This window comes from Macaca mulatta, chromosome 5 (assembly GCF_049350105.2).
Source record: "Macaca mulatta isolate MMU2019108-1 chromosome 5, T2T-MMU8v2.0, whole genome shotgun sequence".
Taxonomy (NCBI): domain Eukaryota; kingdom Metazoa; phylum Chordata; class Mammalia; order Primates; family Cercopithecidae; genus Macaca; species Macaca mulatta.
The window spans coordinates 55,584,452-55,604,419 of NC_133410.1; the positions used below are offsets into that span (position 1 = coordinate 55,584,452).

The 19,968-nt window shown below is 39.0% G+C and overlaps 1 protein-coding gene across 1 annotated transcript in view; it reads right to left on the reverse strand.

Annotated features, from left to right (window-relative positions):
• Window positions 1-19,968, reverse strand: part of FRAS1 (Fraser extracellular matrix complex subunit 1) — a 449,198-nt gene that overhangs the window by 285,759 nt on the left and 143,471 nt on the right. The window contains exon 3 of the mRNA XM_015138463.3: window positions 4,221-4,328. Coding sequence (XP_014993949.3) covers window positions 4,221-4,328 — 108 coding nt within the window. The remainder of the gene's footprint in view (window positions 1-4,220; window positions 4,329-19,968) is intronic.

The following is a 19,968-nucleotide window of genomic DNA, read 5'->3' on the forward strand; positions in this document are numbered from 1 at the left end:
ACTTTCATCTTTATTTCACACAGCCGTGGCCAACCTTAAAATCTGTCCACACCCCAATGAACCTGGGCCTCCTAGTTTTTAGCACCCTCTCACCCTTATTTCCTCCAGGGAGATCCTTGAGTACTTCTTTACCTTCCAGTCATTCAACCCCCAGCTGGCCTCCCATTCTCCTATTCATGTTAGCCTCAATGTCCAGCAACCATTCCTTCTAATTCACTTACTCTGTCTCTCCTCCCCTCTCACTCCCATCTTTTCAATTTCTCTCTCTAGTCTGGGCTATTACCCTTTCCCTCCTAAGGTGATTATATCTCTTTCACGGTAATATCAAAAACTAAAATATTAAACAAAACAAAACCCTCTCCCTTCCCTTGTGCAATCATTCCAAAAATGTTGACTAGGTGACTTCTGTGTGCTGCCTACTGTGCTGTTCAATGGGCTGCAATAGTGAAGACAGCAAGATTCCTGCTCTCAAGGAGCTAAGAATCTGGAGGAAAAAGCGGATAAGTAAACAGGCATTGCAGTCTGGTCAAGGGGTATGAATAGGGCAAGCACAAAGTGCCGTGGAAGCACACTGAAGGGTTTGATGGTGGGGGATGGGAGATTCAGAGAAACCTCTCAGATGGAATGCTGCCTACCTAAAGCCCCATTTCTCTCCTTCCACCCCCCCAGTCAAGCTCCTGAAAGGATGGCCTTTATTGAGCCTTCCTTTCCCCACTTTCCATTCACTCCTTTAATCAATGCTCTGCAATACAGTTTCCACTCCCCCTACTCCATTGAGATCAACCACAGCATGGCCACCGGTGGCCTATATGCTGCCAGATCTGAAGGGCCATATGAAGTTCTCCTCCCACTTACTCCTTTAACTGTGCTCAACACGGTTAATACAAACTTTCTGGGCATCTTCTACTCCCCTTGGTGACTATAATATTACTCTCTTCTTTGACCATTTCTTTCCTTTCACCTCTCTGACCACAGTTTCTCAATCTTCTTAAGCACTTTCTCTGATGCTCACCTCCCCTTAAATGACTGTACTCCCCAAATTCCATCCTTCATCTTGTACCCTTTTCCACACAATATCTTTGGATGAGCTCTTTAATTCTACATGTTTGCAATACTATCTATGTGCTGATGACAGCTACATTATATCTCCAGCCCCATCTTCTCCTCTGAGCCTTAGACTTACATATCCAGCTACCATTCTGACATATCCACCTGGGTCTTTCCCAGACATTTCAAACCAATATGTCCCAAACTGAAATCGCCATTTTTCCCAGATGGGCTGTTTTTCCTCATTCTCCTATATTCTCAATATCAGTTGGTGACTCAGCTAACCAAGTAGTCATTAACCCATAAATATGGCAGTCATTTCTCCTTTTCCTTTCTGTCACCCTCCTACCTTCATCTAGTTCTACTGATTTATCCCCTAAATACTTGTCATACCTGCCCTTATCTCTTGATCCCTACACTACCAGTGCTCCAGTTCTGCTATTCATCCTCTCTGGGTGATTCTCTCAGCCTCTGAACTGATCTCCTCATTTCTAATATTATGCATTATCTTTGAAAACCAGAGATACTTTTTTTCTAAAAAAGCCAGCCATTCCACCCTTATGCCTAAAACCTTTGTTAGTATTCTATAACCTTAAAATAAAATTCCAAACTCCATACTACAGCATACAAGGCTCTGATAACCTCAAACTTACCAACCCTCTAACCTCATCTCTCATTAATTCATTCATTCAGTCAGTAAAAAAAAAAATTACTGAGTGTCTACCATGTGTCAGGTGTTATTGTAGGTGTTGTGGATATACAGAGAATAAAAGAGACAGTAAACAAAAAAAATCAATAAAATAGATAGTAGTTAGTATCAGAAAGAAAAACAAAGTCTAGAAGAGGAATACAAAATGTGTGGTAGGGGGTAGAGATTTACAATTTTAAACGGAATGGCATCCAGGCAAGACTTCAAGTAAAAGATCAAGCAATATATGTATACATATATGTGTATAAACACACATCTCTCTCTTATTCATATATATACGAATATGCATACCAGGCATATATATATATACACACACATGCATACCAGGCACTCTTCTGCCATAGAGCATTTGCACTTTGCTGTTCCCTCTGAAATTGTTCCTTCTCAGATATATACATATAAATTCAAGGAACAGCAAGAAGGCTTGGTGTCTGAGGCAGTGAGCAAGGGAGAAAACAATAGAATATTAATTAGAGGGGCACAGTAGTAGCTTAAAGGACGTTGTGAAATGTTACTTTGAGAAGAGAAGCCACTGGAAGCCACTGGAGGGGTTTAAGGAGAGAAGCAACATGATCTGAGTTCAATTTTATTAGGATCACTGTCTCTATTATATCAAGATTACAGTGAAAAAGGCAAGTATAGAAACAGTGAAACCAGTTAAGAGGCTATTGTGAGAATCCAGACAAAAGGATGATAATAATGGAACCAGACTGACAGCAGAGAAGTCACATTTGGAATTTACTGTTTCATGAAGGAAGAGCTGGGAGGGGATTGTTAATGTACTAGATATGGGATGTGGGAGAAAGTGGGGAGTCAAAGGTGATGCTAAGTTTTTAGGCCACAGCAACTGGGAGAATGGGGTCGCCATTTAACCAAGATGAGAAAAATTAGGAGAGCAAATTAGGAAGAGGTGAAATTATGAGTTTGATATATAACAAAGATGGGAGACTTTTTCTGTGAAGGGCCAGACAGTAAATATCTGGCTTTTGAGAGTCACACATGGTCTACATGGCAACAATACAATGCTATTGTTGCAGCCAAGGTCAATACATAAACAAATAAGTGAGCCTGTGTTTCCATCAATGGTGACAATTGATTTCACATAATTTTCACATTATAAAATACTGGTTTTTATTTTTTCAATCATTTCAAAATGTAAAAGCCACTCTTAGATCATAAGCTGTACAAAAACAGGCAGTGGGCCAGATTTAGTCTGCTAACCCCTGATACAGAGCATGTTTAGATTTCAGCAATGTAATCTATGTCTTCTAACATGTAGTTCAGGGCTTCTTCCATGATAACACAATTCTTCACATGAAGTGGGGAAGGGCATTTTTCATGGCATTTTTGCCACCAGCTCAGAGTCTGACTTGACTTACTTATTAGCAAACCAAATAGTGATTTTTTTAGGGAATATTTACCCCATAAACATAAAGCTCCATAACATACAATAAAATCTTATCAAGTATGCCAATACTTAAAATATTCCCAGCTTCTCAGGAATACATTCATGCAGAAATGAAGGAATACCCTTAAAGGCATACCTTCGCTCCAATGTCAGGTACAAACAGAAACTTATTAGCATTAGATGGCATAAAGACTCAAGATTAATTATTGGAAGGAGTCGAAAACTAGAAAAATAAACTTGAAATTGACAGAATGCTTTATGAATAAAATAATTGGTCTTGTCCTGGGAGTTTCAAAAGTTCAAATTTAAAGCTTAAGCTTTTTTAAAAAATAGGTTCACTTTAAAAAGAAAAGAGTCAGCAACTAGAAAAAGTATTATTCTAACAGAATAGATGTGTAGTCAGAAAAAAACTGAAAATTTTTAACAGAAGGGAAGGGAGGAAATACCAGTCACAGACTTGGTCAAATACAAAGAGATTTATTGAGTCAAAGATGTGCTTATGTTCCTAGGGAGCCCAGTGGTAGCACAATAATACAATCAGTGGCAGACCCAAATGATATTTTTAGAAGATCTTTTTCAATAAGTCAGTTCTGACTTTCAATCCATTCAATGGTTCATGCATGCTGCAGTTAATGCTAGTAGCTTTGGCATCAGACTCGAGGTAAAAATCTCTAGTCAGCAGTTTATTAATTGCATGATCATGGTTAAGCTGCTTAAAATCTCCAGGCTTCACTTTCCTCATCTATAAAGTTGGGATAAAGATACCTACCCCACATAATATTAAATGGGATAACATTATTAAGACCTTAAGCCAAGTCCCTGGCCCAGAGTAAATGCCCAATAAATGGAAATTGGGATGTTCTTAGATATGATACGTTAAAATTCTGGAAATTAGGATATTCTTAGATGCAGTACGTTAAAATTCTCTTCTGCATTTCATTAAGCTTCCAATTAGAGATTAGAATAAATGTCAAAAACAGATGTCTGAAATGATCCAAAAACCTAACCCTTCACTGACTTTACCAATACATGTAGGACACAATTAGGATACCGTACCTTCTCAAAGGCACATTGAGGGTTTCTGCAAACAGCAGGTTTGCAGATAACGATATCACCATGGCAACGGCAGTTCTGGCATGAATCGGGCTTCCAAATTGTGGCATCCTGCAAAGAGGCATAAGCTCTGACTTAAAAACTGATCAGTCAAGGCATGAGCACACAAAAGCAGCACCAACAATAGTCCCACATCCTGGACAATTAAAAGACAAAGAAAAGTCACAGGCACACCACACACAGTACTTGCTGGGCACTTATTAAACCCCACGAGGCAATATAATCAGTATAATCCATTTCACAACAGTCAACCCACGTAGCCAAAGACAAGGGGATGCGGCAGAGAGCTGTCGATACCCAGAGTAAAAACCATCGATTGACCTGAAACCATAGGAGGACAAGTTGCTCCCTGACTTGAAGTTTCGCTTTGCTGTTAACTAGCAGAAACCACTGGAGCAGGTTTAAAGGAAAATGACACTTTGGACTAGCCCTAACCAGCATCCTAAAAGCAGTATTCACCACTAGATACTATAAGCACCACAGGCTTCATTTTTCAGCTCTTTGCTACTTCATCGTCTTAACATTCATCAGAAACGAGGATTTGAGTTAAGCAGTTGGATTTTTAAAGACAGATGCACCAACACATGTATGTGTGACTATTTTGTGCCTGGCTGGGTGCTGGGCATATTGAGGTATAAATGAAGCATAAGTGTGGGCAGTATCCACAAGGATCTCACAAATTATTTGGGGTCATGAACATGAGAGAATTAAATAAACATAAGTTAATGTTACTATGTTATTACGTCACAAATTGGAAAGGAAAACAATGGTCGCAAACAGAAAAGTGAACCCTGGCTCCGTTAAGGGTCTCAGAAATTGCTTCCCTATTTCTCATCTTCCCTCATGCTGAATCCACATTTCAGTTATGCCCATTTTGAAGTAACTTTGAAACCAAACAGAAACCTGTTTCTGGGTCCATTGAAAGGCTGCTCTGATGACTTCATATTGAAACACTAAAGACCCCATGGACTGTCCTCAGATTCATTTTCCCAGAGATTTCCTAACCCAAATTCCTATTAGAATTGAAAGCAGCCATACTATTTGGCTAAATTTCAAACACTAAATCTTTTTGAAGAGTGCTGTCCATGTTATTCTCTGGTTTAAAAGTATACACTGCTCAGATGATGGGTGCACCAAAATCTCAGAAATCATCACTAAAGTACGTCTCCATGTAAACACCACCTGTTCCCAAAAACTCTATTGGAAAAAAAAATTTTAAAAACCCTCAAAGCCAAAAAATAAATAAATAAATACAACTATTTCATGGCTCATCTTTACCTCTGTTGAGATAAAATGCAGACCCCATAAGCTGACCCTGTCTCCCCAGCCTTGACAACTTGGTCAACACTATTGGACAACCCCAGCCTCCTCTTTCCTGGTCTCATATCTCATTCTCCCCTGGATTCCTACTCTTCCCTGACTTTTCCTGAGAAGAGTTTGCAACCAAGAAGCTTATTCTTAGTCTCAACACCTCAGAGATGAATCATTCCTAACCCTTAACTGCCATTCAGGTATAGCTTTTCACTAGCCCTCTGTGACCTCACTTTTTCCTGCATGCACTATTATACAGTTGTTTTGTTTTGTTTTGTTTTGTAACAGGGTCTCACTGTGTCACCAGGCTGAAGTGCGGTGGCATGATCACAGCTCACTGCAGCCTCAACCTCCCAGGCTCAAGTGATCTTCCCACCTCAGCCTCCCAAGTAGCTGGGACTGCAGGCATGCACCACCACACCCAGAAAAATTTTGTATTTTTTGTAAAGACAGTTTCACCATGTTGACCAGGCTGGTGACAAACTCCTAGGCTCAAGCAATCTGCCTACCTCAGATTCCCAAAATACTGAGCCTGCAGGCATGAGCCACTGCACCCGGCCCTGTCACACTTTATTGCACTCATTTATATTCCTGTTAGCCTTACTGGACCAGACTGTGGGTCCCTGAAGTGGGAACGCTCCTTGGCCTGGCACACTACAGATCCTTAGGAAGCAAGAGTTCATAGTTCCTAAGTTGCTTAATGAAGACCTGTTCCCTCCTTTCTCAACTTTCTCACCCTGTTTTCCTGAGTCAACCAGTAGTTGAAGTCCTACTAAAATACTTTAGGGAAGAGTAAGATAAGTTTCCAAGCTCCTGACAGAGTCCTGAGAACACCAGCATTCAATTAGAGCTGAGATGAGCTAGAAACTGGTGGATGCTAGCAATGGACATTTTCACACAAAATGGCAAAAACCAAATGTGATGATTCATTTCATATGCCAGCTTAGCTAGGCTATGGTGCCCACTTCTTTGGTCAAACACTAGTCTCAATGTTGCTGTGAAGGTACTTTGTTGAGGAGAGTATCATGAACAATCGGCTGACTTTTAAGCAAAGGAGATGACCCTCTGTAATACGGGTGCACTCATCCAATCAGTTAGTGACCTTAACCACACAAACTGAGGTTTCCTGGAAAAAAAGGGAATTCAGCCTCAAGACTAAAATATAGCATTTCTGCCCAAGTTTCCAGCCTGCTGATCTGCTCTATAATACAGTTTGAACTTGCCAGTCCCAACAATCGCATGAGCCAATTCCTTAAAATAAATCTCTCTCCCTCTGTCTTAGAGAGGTATCCAATAGGACATATATGTATATATTATCGATTCTCTGGAGAACCAAGACTAATATACCAACATTGGTGTAGATTTACATGGATATGCACAACATTTCCAAGCAAAATATAAAATCATCCTTTAAAGTCAAGAAATGCTAGCTAAATTCATAACCTCTCGGGGAATGTGCTTCAAACTCTGGGGCCTCTCCAAAGTCATTTAGGAAATATATAATCTATCTGAGATGAGATTACATTCCCAATATCTGATTTACAAAAATACTGAATCGAAGCAGAAAAGCACCAGAACTTGGCTTAGAATACCTCTGAATTTCTTTCTTTTTATTGCTATAGCACATTCTTCAAATTTGGCAATAGTGTGACAACTACAGTCTACTCTTAACCCAAAGAGCAAGGATAAGAAGGTGAGGAAAAACAAATTTTATTCCCAAGCACAATGTAGTATGTTTCCTGCTGATTTCAAGAAAACAATCTTGGTTTCAGGATACAGATTAAATAAAAATGACAACTTCACAAAACCAGCAGCTACTATTTATTGATCAGTTACTTACGCTCCCCGCTCTGGGAGCAGGAAGTGCTGATCACAGGGACAATTGTGGAATAGAGGGAGGGTGGCTTTTCCCACCTCTGCCATCTTCCTGCAAAGCTGGAGAAAGTATCTGTAGTCAATGCTACACAAAGCCCTTACATACATGTCAACCCTATGAAACTGACACTATTATTATGATTCTGATTTTACAGATGAGAAAACAGGATGAGCGAGATTGAACCAGTTGCCCAAGTTCACAGAGTTCTTAGGAGACCTAAGGACTCAGGCTCTGGAGACGGACTGACCAGGTTTGAATCCTGGTGACACCATTTATTAACTGAGTCTGTTATTGAGTTAACACGTCCATGCCCAGGTTCCTCATCTGTAAAATAGAAATGAGAAAGTACATATTCAATAAGTTTATTGAAAGCATCAAAGGAGATGCTGTATTTAAAGATAAGTCAACGGTGTCTGGCACTTATTAAGGGATCATTAAATGTAATTTATTTTTAATCCAAATGTTTTCTATTATGTCACAGGCATTCAGCAATGTCTTCTAACTATTTCATTTTCTCAAAGGGAAAACAGTCCTATAAGTACTTTGACTTTCCCATCTTCTCATTCCAGTCTACATAAGTAAAACCTAGCAGAGAGAAATCATTACTTAATTAGGACCCTAGCATTTAGAGGATCCAGAACATTGCTGAATAAGAGAGAAATGAATCTATAGGTTGAGTTTTCAAGACTACTTGGGAAATTCAAAAAGTATCTATCTCTCTAAGCTGGCATAATCATGAGCCATGTCTTTGATCTAGACATTGGTTGGCCACGCCAGCTTATATGTACTCCTTTAAACTTCGTATGACTCTAAGTGCCAGTCATATTTATTCTCTCCAGATGCAACATTCTTACTTCTTGAGGTGAAGTTCTTCTCTGCACTTCCATTATTTTGACAGTGACACCCAAAGCAGTCCACTATATGTTTAAGCAGTCCTCAGTCACTAGACTTGGCTTCCTAAACTGTAAACAGTATCTTGTAAGAACATGGAGTAGGTTGTTCACTTTCATTCACAAAACCACACTTTTTCTTTATGTTAATTCAAAGTTTAAATGTATCTGGGCTTAGGAAGCCTTCCTGATATGTTTACATATCTGTCTTCCCAGCAGACTATGACTCTTCAAGCAAGGAGATCTCATTTGATTCCTCTTTGTATATCTCAAAATTCACTTAGCACAGTTTCTGAATGTTGGCTGAATTAATTAATAATCAACCCTGAGTTTGTTTACCTGCACACAATAGATAATACCTTATCTATTCATAAGAATTGAGATACTCCAGTTAGGTTGTGAGAGCTTGAGAAAACAATGTTTAAATGATGTCACTACAAAATCTTTATAACGTTGAATGTCATTACTCCATTGATGTCAAACTATGTTTAAAGAAAAATTTTCTTCATCTAGGTGTTGGACCTATCAAAAATCTTCCTTGTATTGGCTGGGCGCGGTGGCTCATGCCTGTAATCCCAGCACTTTGGGAGGCCGAGGCGGGCGGATCATGAGGTCAGGAGATCGAGACCATCCTGGCTAACACGATGAAACCCCATCTCTACTAAAAACACAAAATATTAGCCGGGCATGGTGGCGGGCGCCTGTAGTCCCAGCTACTTGGGAGGCTGAGGCAGGAGAATGGCGTGAACCCAGGAGGCAGAGCTTTTAGTGAGCCGAGATCACACCACTGCACTCCAGCCTGGGTGACACAGCAACACTCCATCTCAAAAAAAAAAAAAAAAAAAAAACTTCCTTGTATTAATATCTCCATGAAACTAAATAATGTATTATGGTTAATTTTAAGTAAAATGAGTTCTTTACCAAGGCCTGGACACATGGCCATGTTTTTCAGGTCTAAATCTTTAGAAATCAATTATATGGTCACATAAAGTTGCTTTATGAAAGCAGGGAAGCTAGAGTTCCTCAATAGCTAGAACTTTGGATAAAGCCATAAAATCCAAAGTAATAACATTGTAAACTAAGTTTTACAGATTTTCCACGTTGCTATTGCAATTCCAACACTTTAAAGTCCTCCTTTCCAATCTAACACACACTCAGCAAAAGAAATACTCTTAAAATAGCTTTTCACTAAAAGATAGATAAGGATTAGATTATGACAAGCCTAAAAAGCAATCAAAATATAATTGTAAACAGCTTTTAATATTTTTAATAATATATGAATAAAATCTTCTTGCAGATAATATAATGCCTCCATCCCCAAATACTTCAAAGTAATAGCAAGGTGCTTTTAAAAAAAACTTGTTTCACTTGGGTAAGTATTTACTGAATATTTGATTAGTGCTAAAAATAAACAATAAATATATCCTTAATCAGTACTCAAATTTCTGGGGGGGGGGAGAATTATTTATAGAATTCTAAAGAGCAGTATATCAACTGTCAACATAAATTTTCTTTCATCTAAATGGTGTAATAACCCTACTTTAATTATTGATTAATTCATCTCATTTTAAATTCCCTTGGCTTCTTAGACTAAAAGTGAGAAAGAAAGTATAAAGCTCCCCAAAAGCTGTGTTTTCAAATTACAAAACAGTATGTAGAATATAATATTTTTGTGACAAAAATATATCTATGTGCATAGAAACAAACTGTGGAATTATATAAACCCGTAAGTGAGGGGTAGATAACTCTGTGTGTAAGTTCCAGATGATTTTTTGTTTTCCTTTATCCTTATCTGTATTTTTCATTTTTCAACAACAAAGATATATAATTTTTATATATATAATTTATGTGATCTTTTGGAGTTACTTTTACAATATAAGGTGCCCAGGCATGGTGGCTCACGCTTGTAATCCCAGCCCTTTGGGAGACCAAAGAGGGTGAATCACGAGGTCAGGAGTCTGAGACCAGCCTGGCTAACATGGTGAAACTCCATCTCCACTAAAAATAGAAACAAAATTGCTGGGCGTGGTGGCAGGTGCCTGTTATCCCAGCTACTCAGAAGGCTGAGGCAGGAGACTCGTTTGAACCTGGGAGGCGGAGGTTGCAGTGAGCCGAGTTCGTGCCACTACACTCCAGCACTGGCAACAGTGTGAGACTCCATCTCAAAAAATGATAATAATAAAATAAAATATAAGGTAAAAAACAAAAATGTTATGCTTTTTCTCCCAGCCGACTATAGATAGATGAACTCTGGTCTACGGAGTTGAACTGTCATGGGGGAGGGAATTTAAATAAAAACCACTTAGCAAATACATAACAGTAGCAATTTATCTAAATTTCCTGAGCTATCCCCTAACCTTCTTGTACTTAGCAAAAGTTTTGAAAATTAACAGTGTTTCCTACTTGCCCTTCAAAGCAGCGAACAGGACGCAATATTCTACTAAGTCTCATGTCTTCATTTCTGGAGGTTCATTTTCCTGACAAGTCTGGTTTTCAGGAAAGATAATCTATAAAAAAGGGTTCTTTGACCCAGCTCCCATTTGGGCACAGAAATAATGGTCCTTGTTTGTCAGGGAACCATAAAGAAAGGAATCAATAACTTTCATAAAGTTATTTTAGAGTGCAATTCTTTCCCCAAGTGCCCTTCTTCAGACAGCTTTGATAAACAATACCTTTTCTATTTGTTCTCAATTTAAAGTGCATGTAAAGCTCCTCATTCTGTCCCAAATAAAAAGGAGCAGAGGACACTCATCGTTAAGAAAAGATGTGAGACTTTGTATTTACATTAAATTCTCTCCTTTCAGGAGGAGCAAATACAGGTTAATTAAAAAACAAAATTGTGATCCACTTCCTGTTTGAGACCTCTTTCAAAGGCTTGTTTCATATAATACCCCCTTAAGAAGTTTCTTGTTTTACACATCAAAAACCTAAGTAGTTTCCCATTTCAACATCCTGGCATGATTACCTTCTACCTGATCTCCTCCTCCAGCTGTCTTAAAATGATAAACCTGAAGGCATGGCTCTAAGAGTATCAACTTGTATACAGAAACAACAGCGTGAATCACAGATGAAAAGATTGCTGCTAATTATAGCTTAAAAATGTCTTTGTGCAAGAGACCCTGAACAGCATAGTAAGTTAGCATCATGCTTTGGTAGAGAAGTCTTAGAACAGTGTAGTACCAAGGGTGGAGGCAGGGAGATGGAAAGAAAGGGACAAGCTACCTCCAAGTGCTTCCCAGGTCCTCCACATACTCATGATGGTACCACTTCTCACAGCGTCCTGTGAAACTGACATCATGACTCGGATTTTATAAATGAGGGAATGAGGTGTGAAAAGGCAGAGTGAATTGTCCAGAGCTCAGCTATTAATAGGAGCGGCTAGATCTGGGATTCAAACCCAACCTTTTTTTTTTTTTTTTAATTCTGTGCTGTTATCATGTAATATCAATAACAATGCCTTATATTGTATAGTCTTATCATTTCAAATCTCTCTTACTTCTACTCTCTGACTTTAACAGACTACCCAGGCAGGACACACTAGGGCAGTGCTACCTGCATTTACAGATAAAGGGACTGTGATGCTTAAGTGACTTACTTGCCCAGTACGTTCGCATGCCTGCAACAGCATACTCCCACCCTTCTTAATCTAACTTCCACACATCCTCAGGGTCTTAGTTGAAATATCACTTCCTCAGATTGGCCTTTTCTGCCTCCTTCACTTAGTAAATATTCCCCTACCTCATGTCTCAAAGCTCCACCTGCTTCCACAAAGCCAGGCTTAGTCCTCTCAGTTTCGTTTTACATAGGAAAAACAAACAAACAAGGACAAAGAGGGCACCTTCTGGTTTCCAGATTCTTTGGCATTTTCACATTTTTATTTCTTCCTAAAACCTTTGAGATAGATTTTATCATCTCCATTTTACAGACAAGGAAACCAAGGTTCAGAGAGGTTAAGTAATATCCCAAAGCTTGTAACTGATGATATTAATGCCTATATTTCAGCCAGTGTCCATTTGATTTTAAGGCTTATGTTTTCCCACCAAACCCACCTCCATACCCACAGGCTTGGTTTATGAACATAGGTTACACACCACACTAAGTCAGGTAGCAATGCTAACATGGTAGAATAAGTTCATTTACTTCTTAGCTTTAGGACCTTGCACAAATCTCTTAGCTTTTCTGAGTCTCTGTTTCCTCATATGCAAACTAAGAGTAAGATTGGACCCAATCAGGTGACAATAAAGATGAAATAAGCTAATGTACTTGTATCAGCACAGTGACTTGTCCTTAGGAAGTACTCAATAAATGTTAGCTATGAGCTTGGTCACTTGCCACAATCTAAGCCTGTTGATCATGGTATTTTCTGTGACAGAGGGAGTAGGTATAGCATTTAGACCTATAGAAAATCCCTGCTGGAATTTCCAGTTTCCAAGATAAGAAGAAGATAACTTTTCCATTGCTTAAATGTTGGTACATATTCCACTACTGAGTGCTATAGAAACTGTACTTCTAGAGTGGTACACACACATACACACACAAAATAGGATATCTTCAAAATATAGAATAAAATACCCAGAGAATGTGCTCCTCTTCATTCCAAATTCTGAAGCAATAGAAATACACGTTCAGTTCTGTAACTGTTCTATTTTTTACACCCAGTTTTCCACTTGTTGTAACATAATCCTGTAATAGTGAGAGCCTGATCTAAGAGAACCCCAGTGACAGATTAACCATTATAAATTCCCAGAGATGTTAACCACAGAAGTTCCACTATGAGTAAAACATCTGCCTCATCTTTCCACTTTAAGTAATCCAGATATTAGGGAGACTTTACTGTAGCTTAAGCTTATAATTTTTTTTTTTTTTTTTTTTTTGAGACAGAGTCTCGCTTTGTCATCCAAGGCTGGAGTGCAGTGGTGTGATCTCAGCTCACTGCAAGCTCCCCCTCCCAGGTTCATGCCATTCTCCTGCCTCAGTCTCCCAAGTAGCTGGGACTACAGGCGCCTGCCAGCACACCTGGCTAACTTTTTGTATTTTTAGTAGAGACGGGGTTTCGCTGTGTTAGCCTGGATGGTCTCAATCTCCTGAACTCATGATCCACCCACCTCGGCCTTATAATTTCCTTCTTTCTCTATTAATTTAGCTCCCAGAGACTTCATTTCATATTCCTAAGGCAAATGGGCAGAAAAAAGTAAACATTCAAAATGTTTGCACATGAAATTAAATTATAGCTATACCGTTATCTCTCATATTAAAATTATTTATTTTCTTGGCATCTTCCTCCACTAGATCATTATCATTCATTTTATAATTAGTTTTTGACTTGTCTCTCTCCCTTCCTAAGAGTAGGGACAATTTATTTATATATAGGTAGCTTTGTATTCTTATAGTGACTAAACCATAGCAGGCACTTAATGTTTTTGAATGAGTTGATGGATGGATAGATGGGCAAATATTCTCAAATTTAGAGAATTGCTAACTATTTTGTGATGTCATTGCTGAAAAGTCGGATACACGGATGACAGCATTCAGTTCAACATACTGCCCTTGAAAATCTTTGCTGCTGCAATGGCCATCTTCAACCTATGCTGTTTGAGATCTTGCCTTCTAGATTAATAGCTCAGTCAAGACCTTTGCTCTAAAAGAGTTTCTCTACTTCTGACTGAATGCCAGGCCAGTGCTATTGTGATCTGGCATGCCACAGCTGTGTCATATCATTTGAAGCTCTGCTGCATGTTCTCAATCCCTAAGTCTTCTTCTAGCCAGCCCCTTGGCCAGTTAAACTGACCATCCACTAAATGGTTGAGAGTTGTACTAACACTCGCATTCAATTAGGTTAAAGCCACATCCTACTAAATGTGTTTCTAAACCTGGCAGAGGCCCTGAGTTCAAGGTTTCATTGCCAGTGACTCAGCCTCATAATGTAACATTAACCAAGTCTCCTACATGAGGCTATACCATCTCAAGAGGCATTTAAAAATTTGCTTTGAAGACTGCTGGTTTAGAGGTGATTCTAGCATTTAATGAACAGGGGTCCTAAATGCTGGATGTCATAGGAGTAAGACATAACTGCACCAAGAAAAATTGTCCCACTTTCACATGACTTTCAAATGTCCAGTCATGCATGTCAGTGAAAAATCTGATTATATATCCTAACTCTATTTTACACATAAACCCAAAGCACTTTATCATAATGTAATAATATACACTGAATTATCCAGGGACTTAACTAGTCAAGGAAAGACTGTACTCTATTTTATTCAGAAATTAATAAAGATTATGAAAGACAATAGATACATATCTTGAAACATGTTCAATAACTACTAATATTTCCACAGATAACTAGTATCTACAAACATAATTAAATGGAAATCCTAGAACATGGAAAGTCAAACAAATAAAATTAATTTTGCTTAATGGCAGACTGGCTGTATCTAAAGAAAACAAGAATATAAGTCAATACAAAATATCTAAACTGAAGCAGAAAAAAACAAAAGGATAAAAAACACAGAAAACAGAATTAGTGACACACGGAACACATTACAAAGTTTAACAAATGAGTGATTGAGTTCTAAAGACAAAATTACAGAAATGGGTGGAAACAAAATTTTTTAAAAATATGGTCAAGAATTTTCTAAAACTGAAGAAAAATATCAAGCCATAAATTCAAGAATTGCTATGAATATCGATCAGAATAATAAAGAAAACAACACCTAAGCACTTCAGAATAAGACTGCTAAAAACGAACAGCAAAGAGAAAACTCTTTAAAGCCACAGAGGGGTAGGAAATTATTTTCAAATAAGAATGCCAAAACTGATAGTAACTTCTCCACACACATTAAAAAAAAAAAGATGGAACTCAGAAGACAAATCTTTAAATTGCTGAATGAAAACAATCACTAAGAATTCTATACCCAGCACAAACACCTTTCAAGAATGAAAATGAGATAAAAATGTTTTAAATTAATAAAACCAGTGAGAATTTTTCACCTTTAGACGCAAACTAAAACAATATGAAAGGAAGTTCTCCAGGCAATAAGAAAAAGACTCTAAATAGAAACACAGTAATGTAGGAAGAAATTTAGAATAATAGGGTAAATATATAGGTAGATCTAAGTAATAACTATACAAAACGAAAATAATATCTGTTGGGATTTAACATATGTGTAAACACAAAACGCATAAAAACACACAAGATAGGAGATAGATGAAAAAACGGAGAATTCAAAGGTTATAGTAATGGCTGAGAAGAGGTAAATAAAATGATTCACACATGTTGTAATATCCAGGGTAACCACTAAAGGAATAGTAAAAGTGTGTTTAACTAACAAGCTAAGAATAATAAACTGAAATATTTAAAAAATAATGGATTGATTCAAAGACAAAAAGAAAGGGGAAAATATACAGAACAGGAGTAACAAATAGAAAGCAAATAGTAAGGTACATATAAACCTACTCAATAATTATAATGCAGGAACATGTTAAAAGATAAAAATTGTCAGACTGGATAAAGGCAAAGCGGTGGATCCAGTAACATGGAGAGCCATTATTATCAAGTATGAATTGAATGTCTTAAAGAATAAACCCCAATATGTGTATTTGTATATATTTATGCCTCATTCAAAATAGAATTTTAGACTCTAAATTCTTGAAGAATTCAAGGCATCAAGAATTTACTGAGGATCTATCACATGGTAAGCAATGTGGAAGATATAGACGAATAAAATCTAACCCAGATACAGAAGACCACAACCTGGTCCTTCACATCTGCTCTTGATCTGGAAATATAGTTAAAGAAGCAAGATTTCTGAAATGATTAAGGAACAAAGCAAAATAAATAATTAGAGAGGGAACACAGTATAGAAAAAGAGCCATGGACCAGGAGTCAGAACCTGGATTCTGGCCCAGATTCTGCCTTTACCAAGCTGGGTAAACCAGATAAACCACCTCCCTGGGCTTCAGGTTCCTCCTCCATTAAATTTAGAGATTAGCCCACGTAGTCCATAATCCTGAGATGGATTACAAACTCAGGTAACTCTGAGTTCAAATGTAGTTCCCCAACTTAACAATTCCAGAACCATAAGCAAGGTAAGTATCTTGACCAAGCTTCCATTTTCTTTTTCTTAAAAAGAACAAAAATAACAAAATCAATCCTAGAGGAATGTAATGGGGATATATCAGATAACACATCTGAGATTCCTTAGCACCATGCTCAGCACTCACAGGGTAGAACAGAGGCTCTCAGACATCCATCCTTAGACCTTTCCTGTGCTCCAGACACATCCTGTATGACCTGTTTCTCAGAGAGGTCATCAATGTACACCCTCACATGGAATTTGTAAAGCAATTTATCATGCACTGGATTTCTTCCTTTGTGTGTATTTCAGTATATGACCACTACTAATGTGCAAACAAGTTAGAAAGAGTACCTTTCAAAATATGATCTCCACAGAGACACTGCTTTTTAAAAATCAAACACAAAAATCTCCCAAGCCACATTTTAAAATGTCATCACAAAAGTTGTGTGCCAGCCAGGCACAGTGGCTCATGCCTGTAATTTCAGCACTTTGGGACGCTGAGGCAGGAGGATCACTTGGGCCTGGGAGTTTGAGACCAGCCTGGGCAACATAGTGAGACGCTATCTCGACAAAAAATAAACAATTAGCTGGGTGCGGTGGTACGCACCTGCAGTCCCAGCTACATGGGAAGCTGAGGTGGGGGGATTGCTTGAGACTGGGAAGTGGAGGCTACAATGAGCCGTGATCGCACTACTGCACTCCAGTCTGGGGAACAAAGTGGAACTCTGCCTCAAAAAACAAAAGTTATATGACCACACACATCCTCATAGCTACTATTTACTGAGCGATTATTACATACACATATATACACATGTATATTATTGGTGTAACATACATATTACATACATAGACGTATTGCATACATACATATACATGTGTATTTATATGTGACATTGAATCCTCATAAAAATACTATGAAGTAGTTATTACCGCTACTGTTTTTTGTTTTTTTTTTTTGAAACAGAGTCTCGCTCTGTCGCCCAGGCTGGAGTGCAGTGGCCGGATCTCAGCTCACTGCAAGCTCCACCTCCGGGGTTTGCGCCATTCTCCTGCCTCAGCCTCCGGAGTAGCTGGGACTACAGGCGCCCGCCACCTTGCCTGGCTAGTTTTTTCTATTTTTTAGTAGAGAGGGGGTTTCACCGCGTTAGCCAGGATGGTCTCGATCTCCTGACCTCGTGATCCGCCCGTCTCGGCCTCCCAAAGTGCTGGGATTACAGGCTTGAGCCACCGCGGCCGGCCCTACCGCTACTGTTTTATAAAACAAGAACATAAAGAATGTCTGGACAGTTATCACACAACTGGTGAAGCCAGGATTTGAACATAGGACTGATTGGTGTCAAGGACCACGATCTTTCAAATGAAAAGTGATACTGGTTTCAGGAAGAACAGCTCTCACCAGGTTTGAGCCATTGATCAATAGATCTAATTGACTTGGACTGCCACTATTACCTCCACTGGAAGTGTTTGAGGAAGCTTTCCATAAAGCCACATGATATAAAATAATAATAATAATATAGTAACAAAACTGTACTACACAACACTATTCAATCAACCTCTTTCATCTTGGCAAGTAAGAAGAGTATAAGAATTGCTTAGCTGCTTCTATTTCCATTTCTTGGGTTCAAAGCAGAAATATTATAGAAATATAATATTAAATGTAATATTATAGAAATCTAATTTCTAAGTCAGAGGTAATAAATAGGTTTTATCACACATGCCAGCTCTGAAAATAGTTATCTGAAGTGCTATGTTGAGGAGGATTCTGAAGCTCTGTTTGGCAAGTGAAATGGGAAAGATTACCGCTGTCTGCGCAGGCTCAGGGTTAAGCTGAGAAGAGGAATGGAAGTAGCTATACCATATGTTCCCATGTACTAAGCCAACGTAATCTACCCTAAAGTGTTGTTCACTACCGTCATTAGATTAATGAATTAAAGTAGAAAGAAAAGAAAGCTGCCTGGGCCAAAACCACCAAGATGCTCAACTTTAATGATCAACTAATCATCAACATTTTACTTTCCTTATTTTTCCATTAAGCTACTCAACTCTTTCCAGACATGTAAACCTTTCCTCATTCATAACTAGTTTACAAAATGGGCTTCTGTTCTGCATCAGCTATTTTTCCCAAGAACGCCCTGGCACCATGGGCCACAACTGGCATGTGAATTCAGCATCTTCACCCCCAGGGATGTGGATCCCATCCCCATTCCAAACCAAGAGGAAATTAACTGCCAGTTCTGATGGGGATGACATACTGACTCAGTACTCAGACCAAGCAATCCACTCCCGCAGTCAGCAAAATACACACTGGTTGTATTCTCTAACAACACAAAAATGCTTCATTCGATTTGCTTCCAGCCTCACTGTTTGCCAGGAAGCCACTGAAAAGAAGCAGGTATCAAGTGTCTCAGAGGAAGACCCTCCCAGGGTTCATTGTTAAATCCAGAGGCAGAACCCAGAGCAATTACACTTCTGGTACAATTACCAGCATCACGCACTCCCTGCCAAGTGAGGAGGCTTGGCAGCTGAATAATACAGCTTTCATTTTACATTTCCACTCCAATTAGCTGACAGTACTAGTCAATTGGCTGAATAAAACAAAATGCAGGGGAAGTTGAAAGGCCTCTATGTGGTTTGCAGAGCTGTGCCTTCAAGAACAATGATAAGATGAAAGGTACTGAAAAGCAAATTAGGAGACCCACCGCAACAAAAGGGCAGGCTGCAGACAACCCACAGGTGGGATGGATGGTTTAAATGGCGAGAGATATTTAAGCTCACCACCCATCCCACCTACTGTTTATTTTACTAATAGCAAGAAAATTAAATTGACGCCCCTGAACTTACTCACTGCCAGGTCTAGCTGGGACTTATTAGCATTACCAGCATATACATGCATAGGCAAACATTCTCCTGAGAACTTTTAGCCTTTCTTTCTGCCCTGCAGTCAACATTTACAGATACGTCGCTGTGTGCAAAGCCCCACTAATGATTAGCTGTTACGGAAATAGAGGACAATGAGTTTCCGGGGAAGTTCATGGGCTCACCGGTGACATGAAATGCACATGCATGAATTAAGCAGGAGACCACACAGTGGACAGCAAGGGAAGAGGGGGGCAGCCAGCAACTTTGAATAACTGGACCATTAAAACTTCCTGACCAGTGCCCGAATCCTAGTGAATCCTGCTGTGGTGTTCCAGTAGATTCCACAGGAGTCCTCCCAAGTTCTGGCTTGATAACTCCGTAACTCTTCCAGAGCTGAGCAGAATCAACCAGCGCCTTGAGCCCGGTAATACATAGTCCAGATGGAACCAGGGCAGAGCTCCACGGCTCTGCCCTGCTCACTCATAGTTTTCCAGAGCTTATACGAGGCTAATCACACACACTGTTAACAGGGAAAGTTCTATCTGGCCACGCTGAGGACAAACCTGAGACTTCCAGTACAGTTGAGGAATGATTCCATTAAAGACAGAGTGAACACTATAATTTGTTTCCTGGGCTTCATCCAAAATATACTATTTCAGTCTTTATCCATTTTTGGC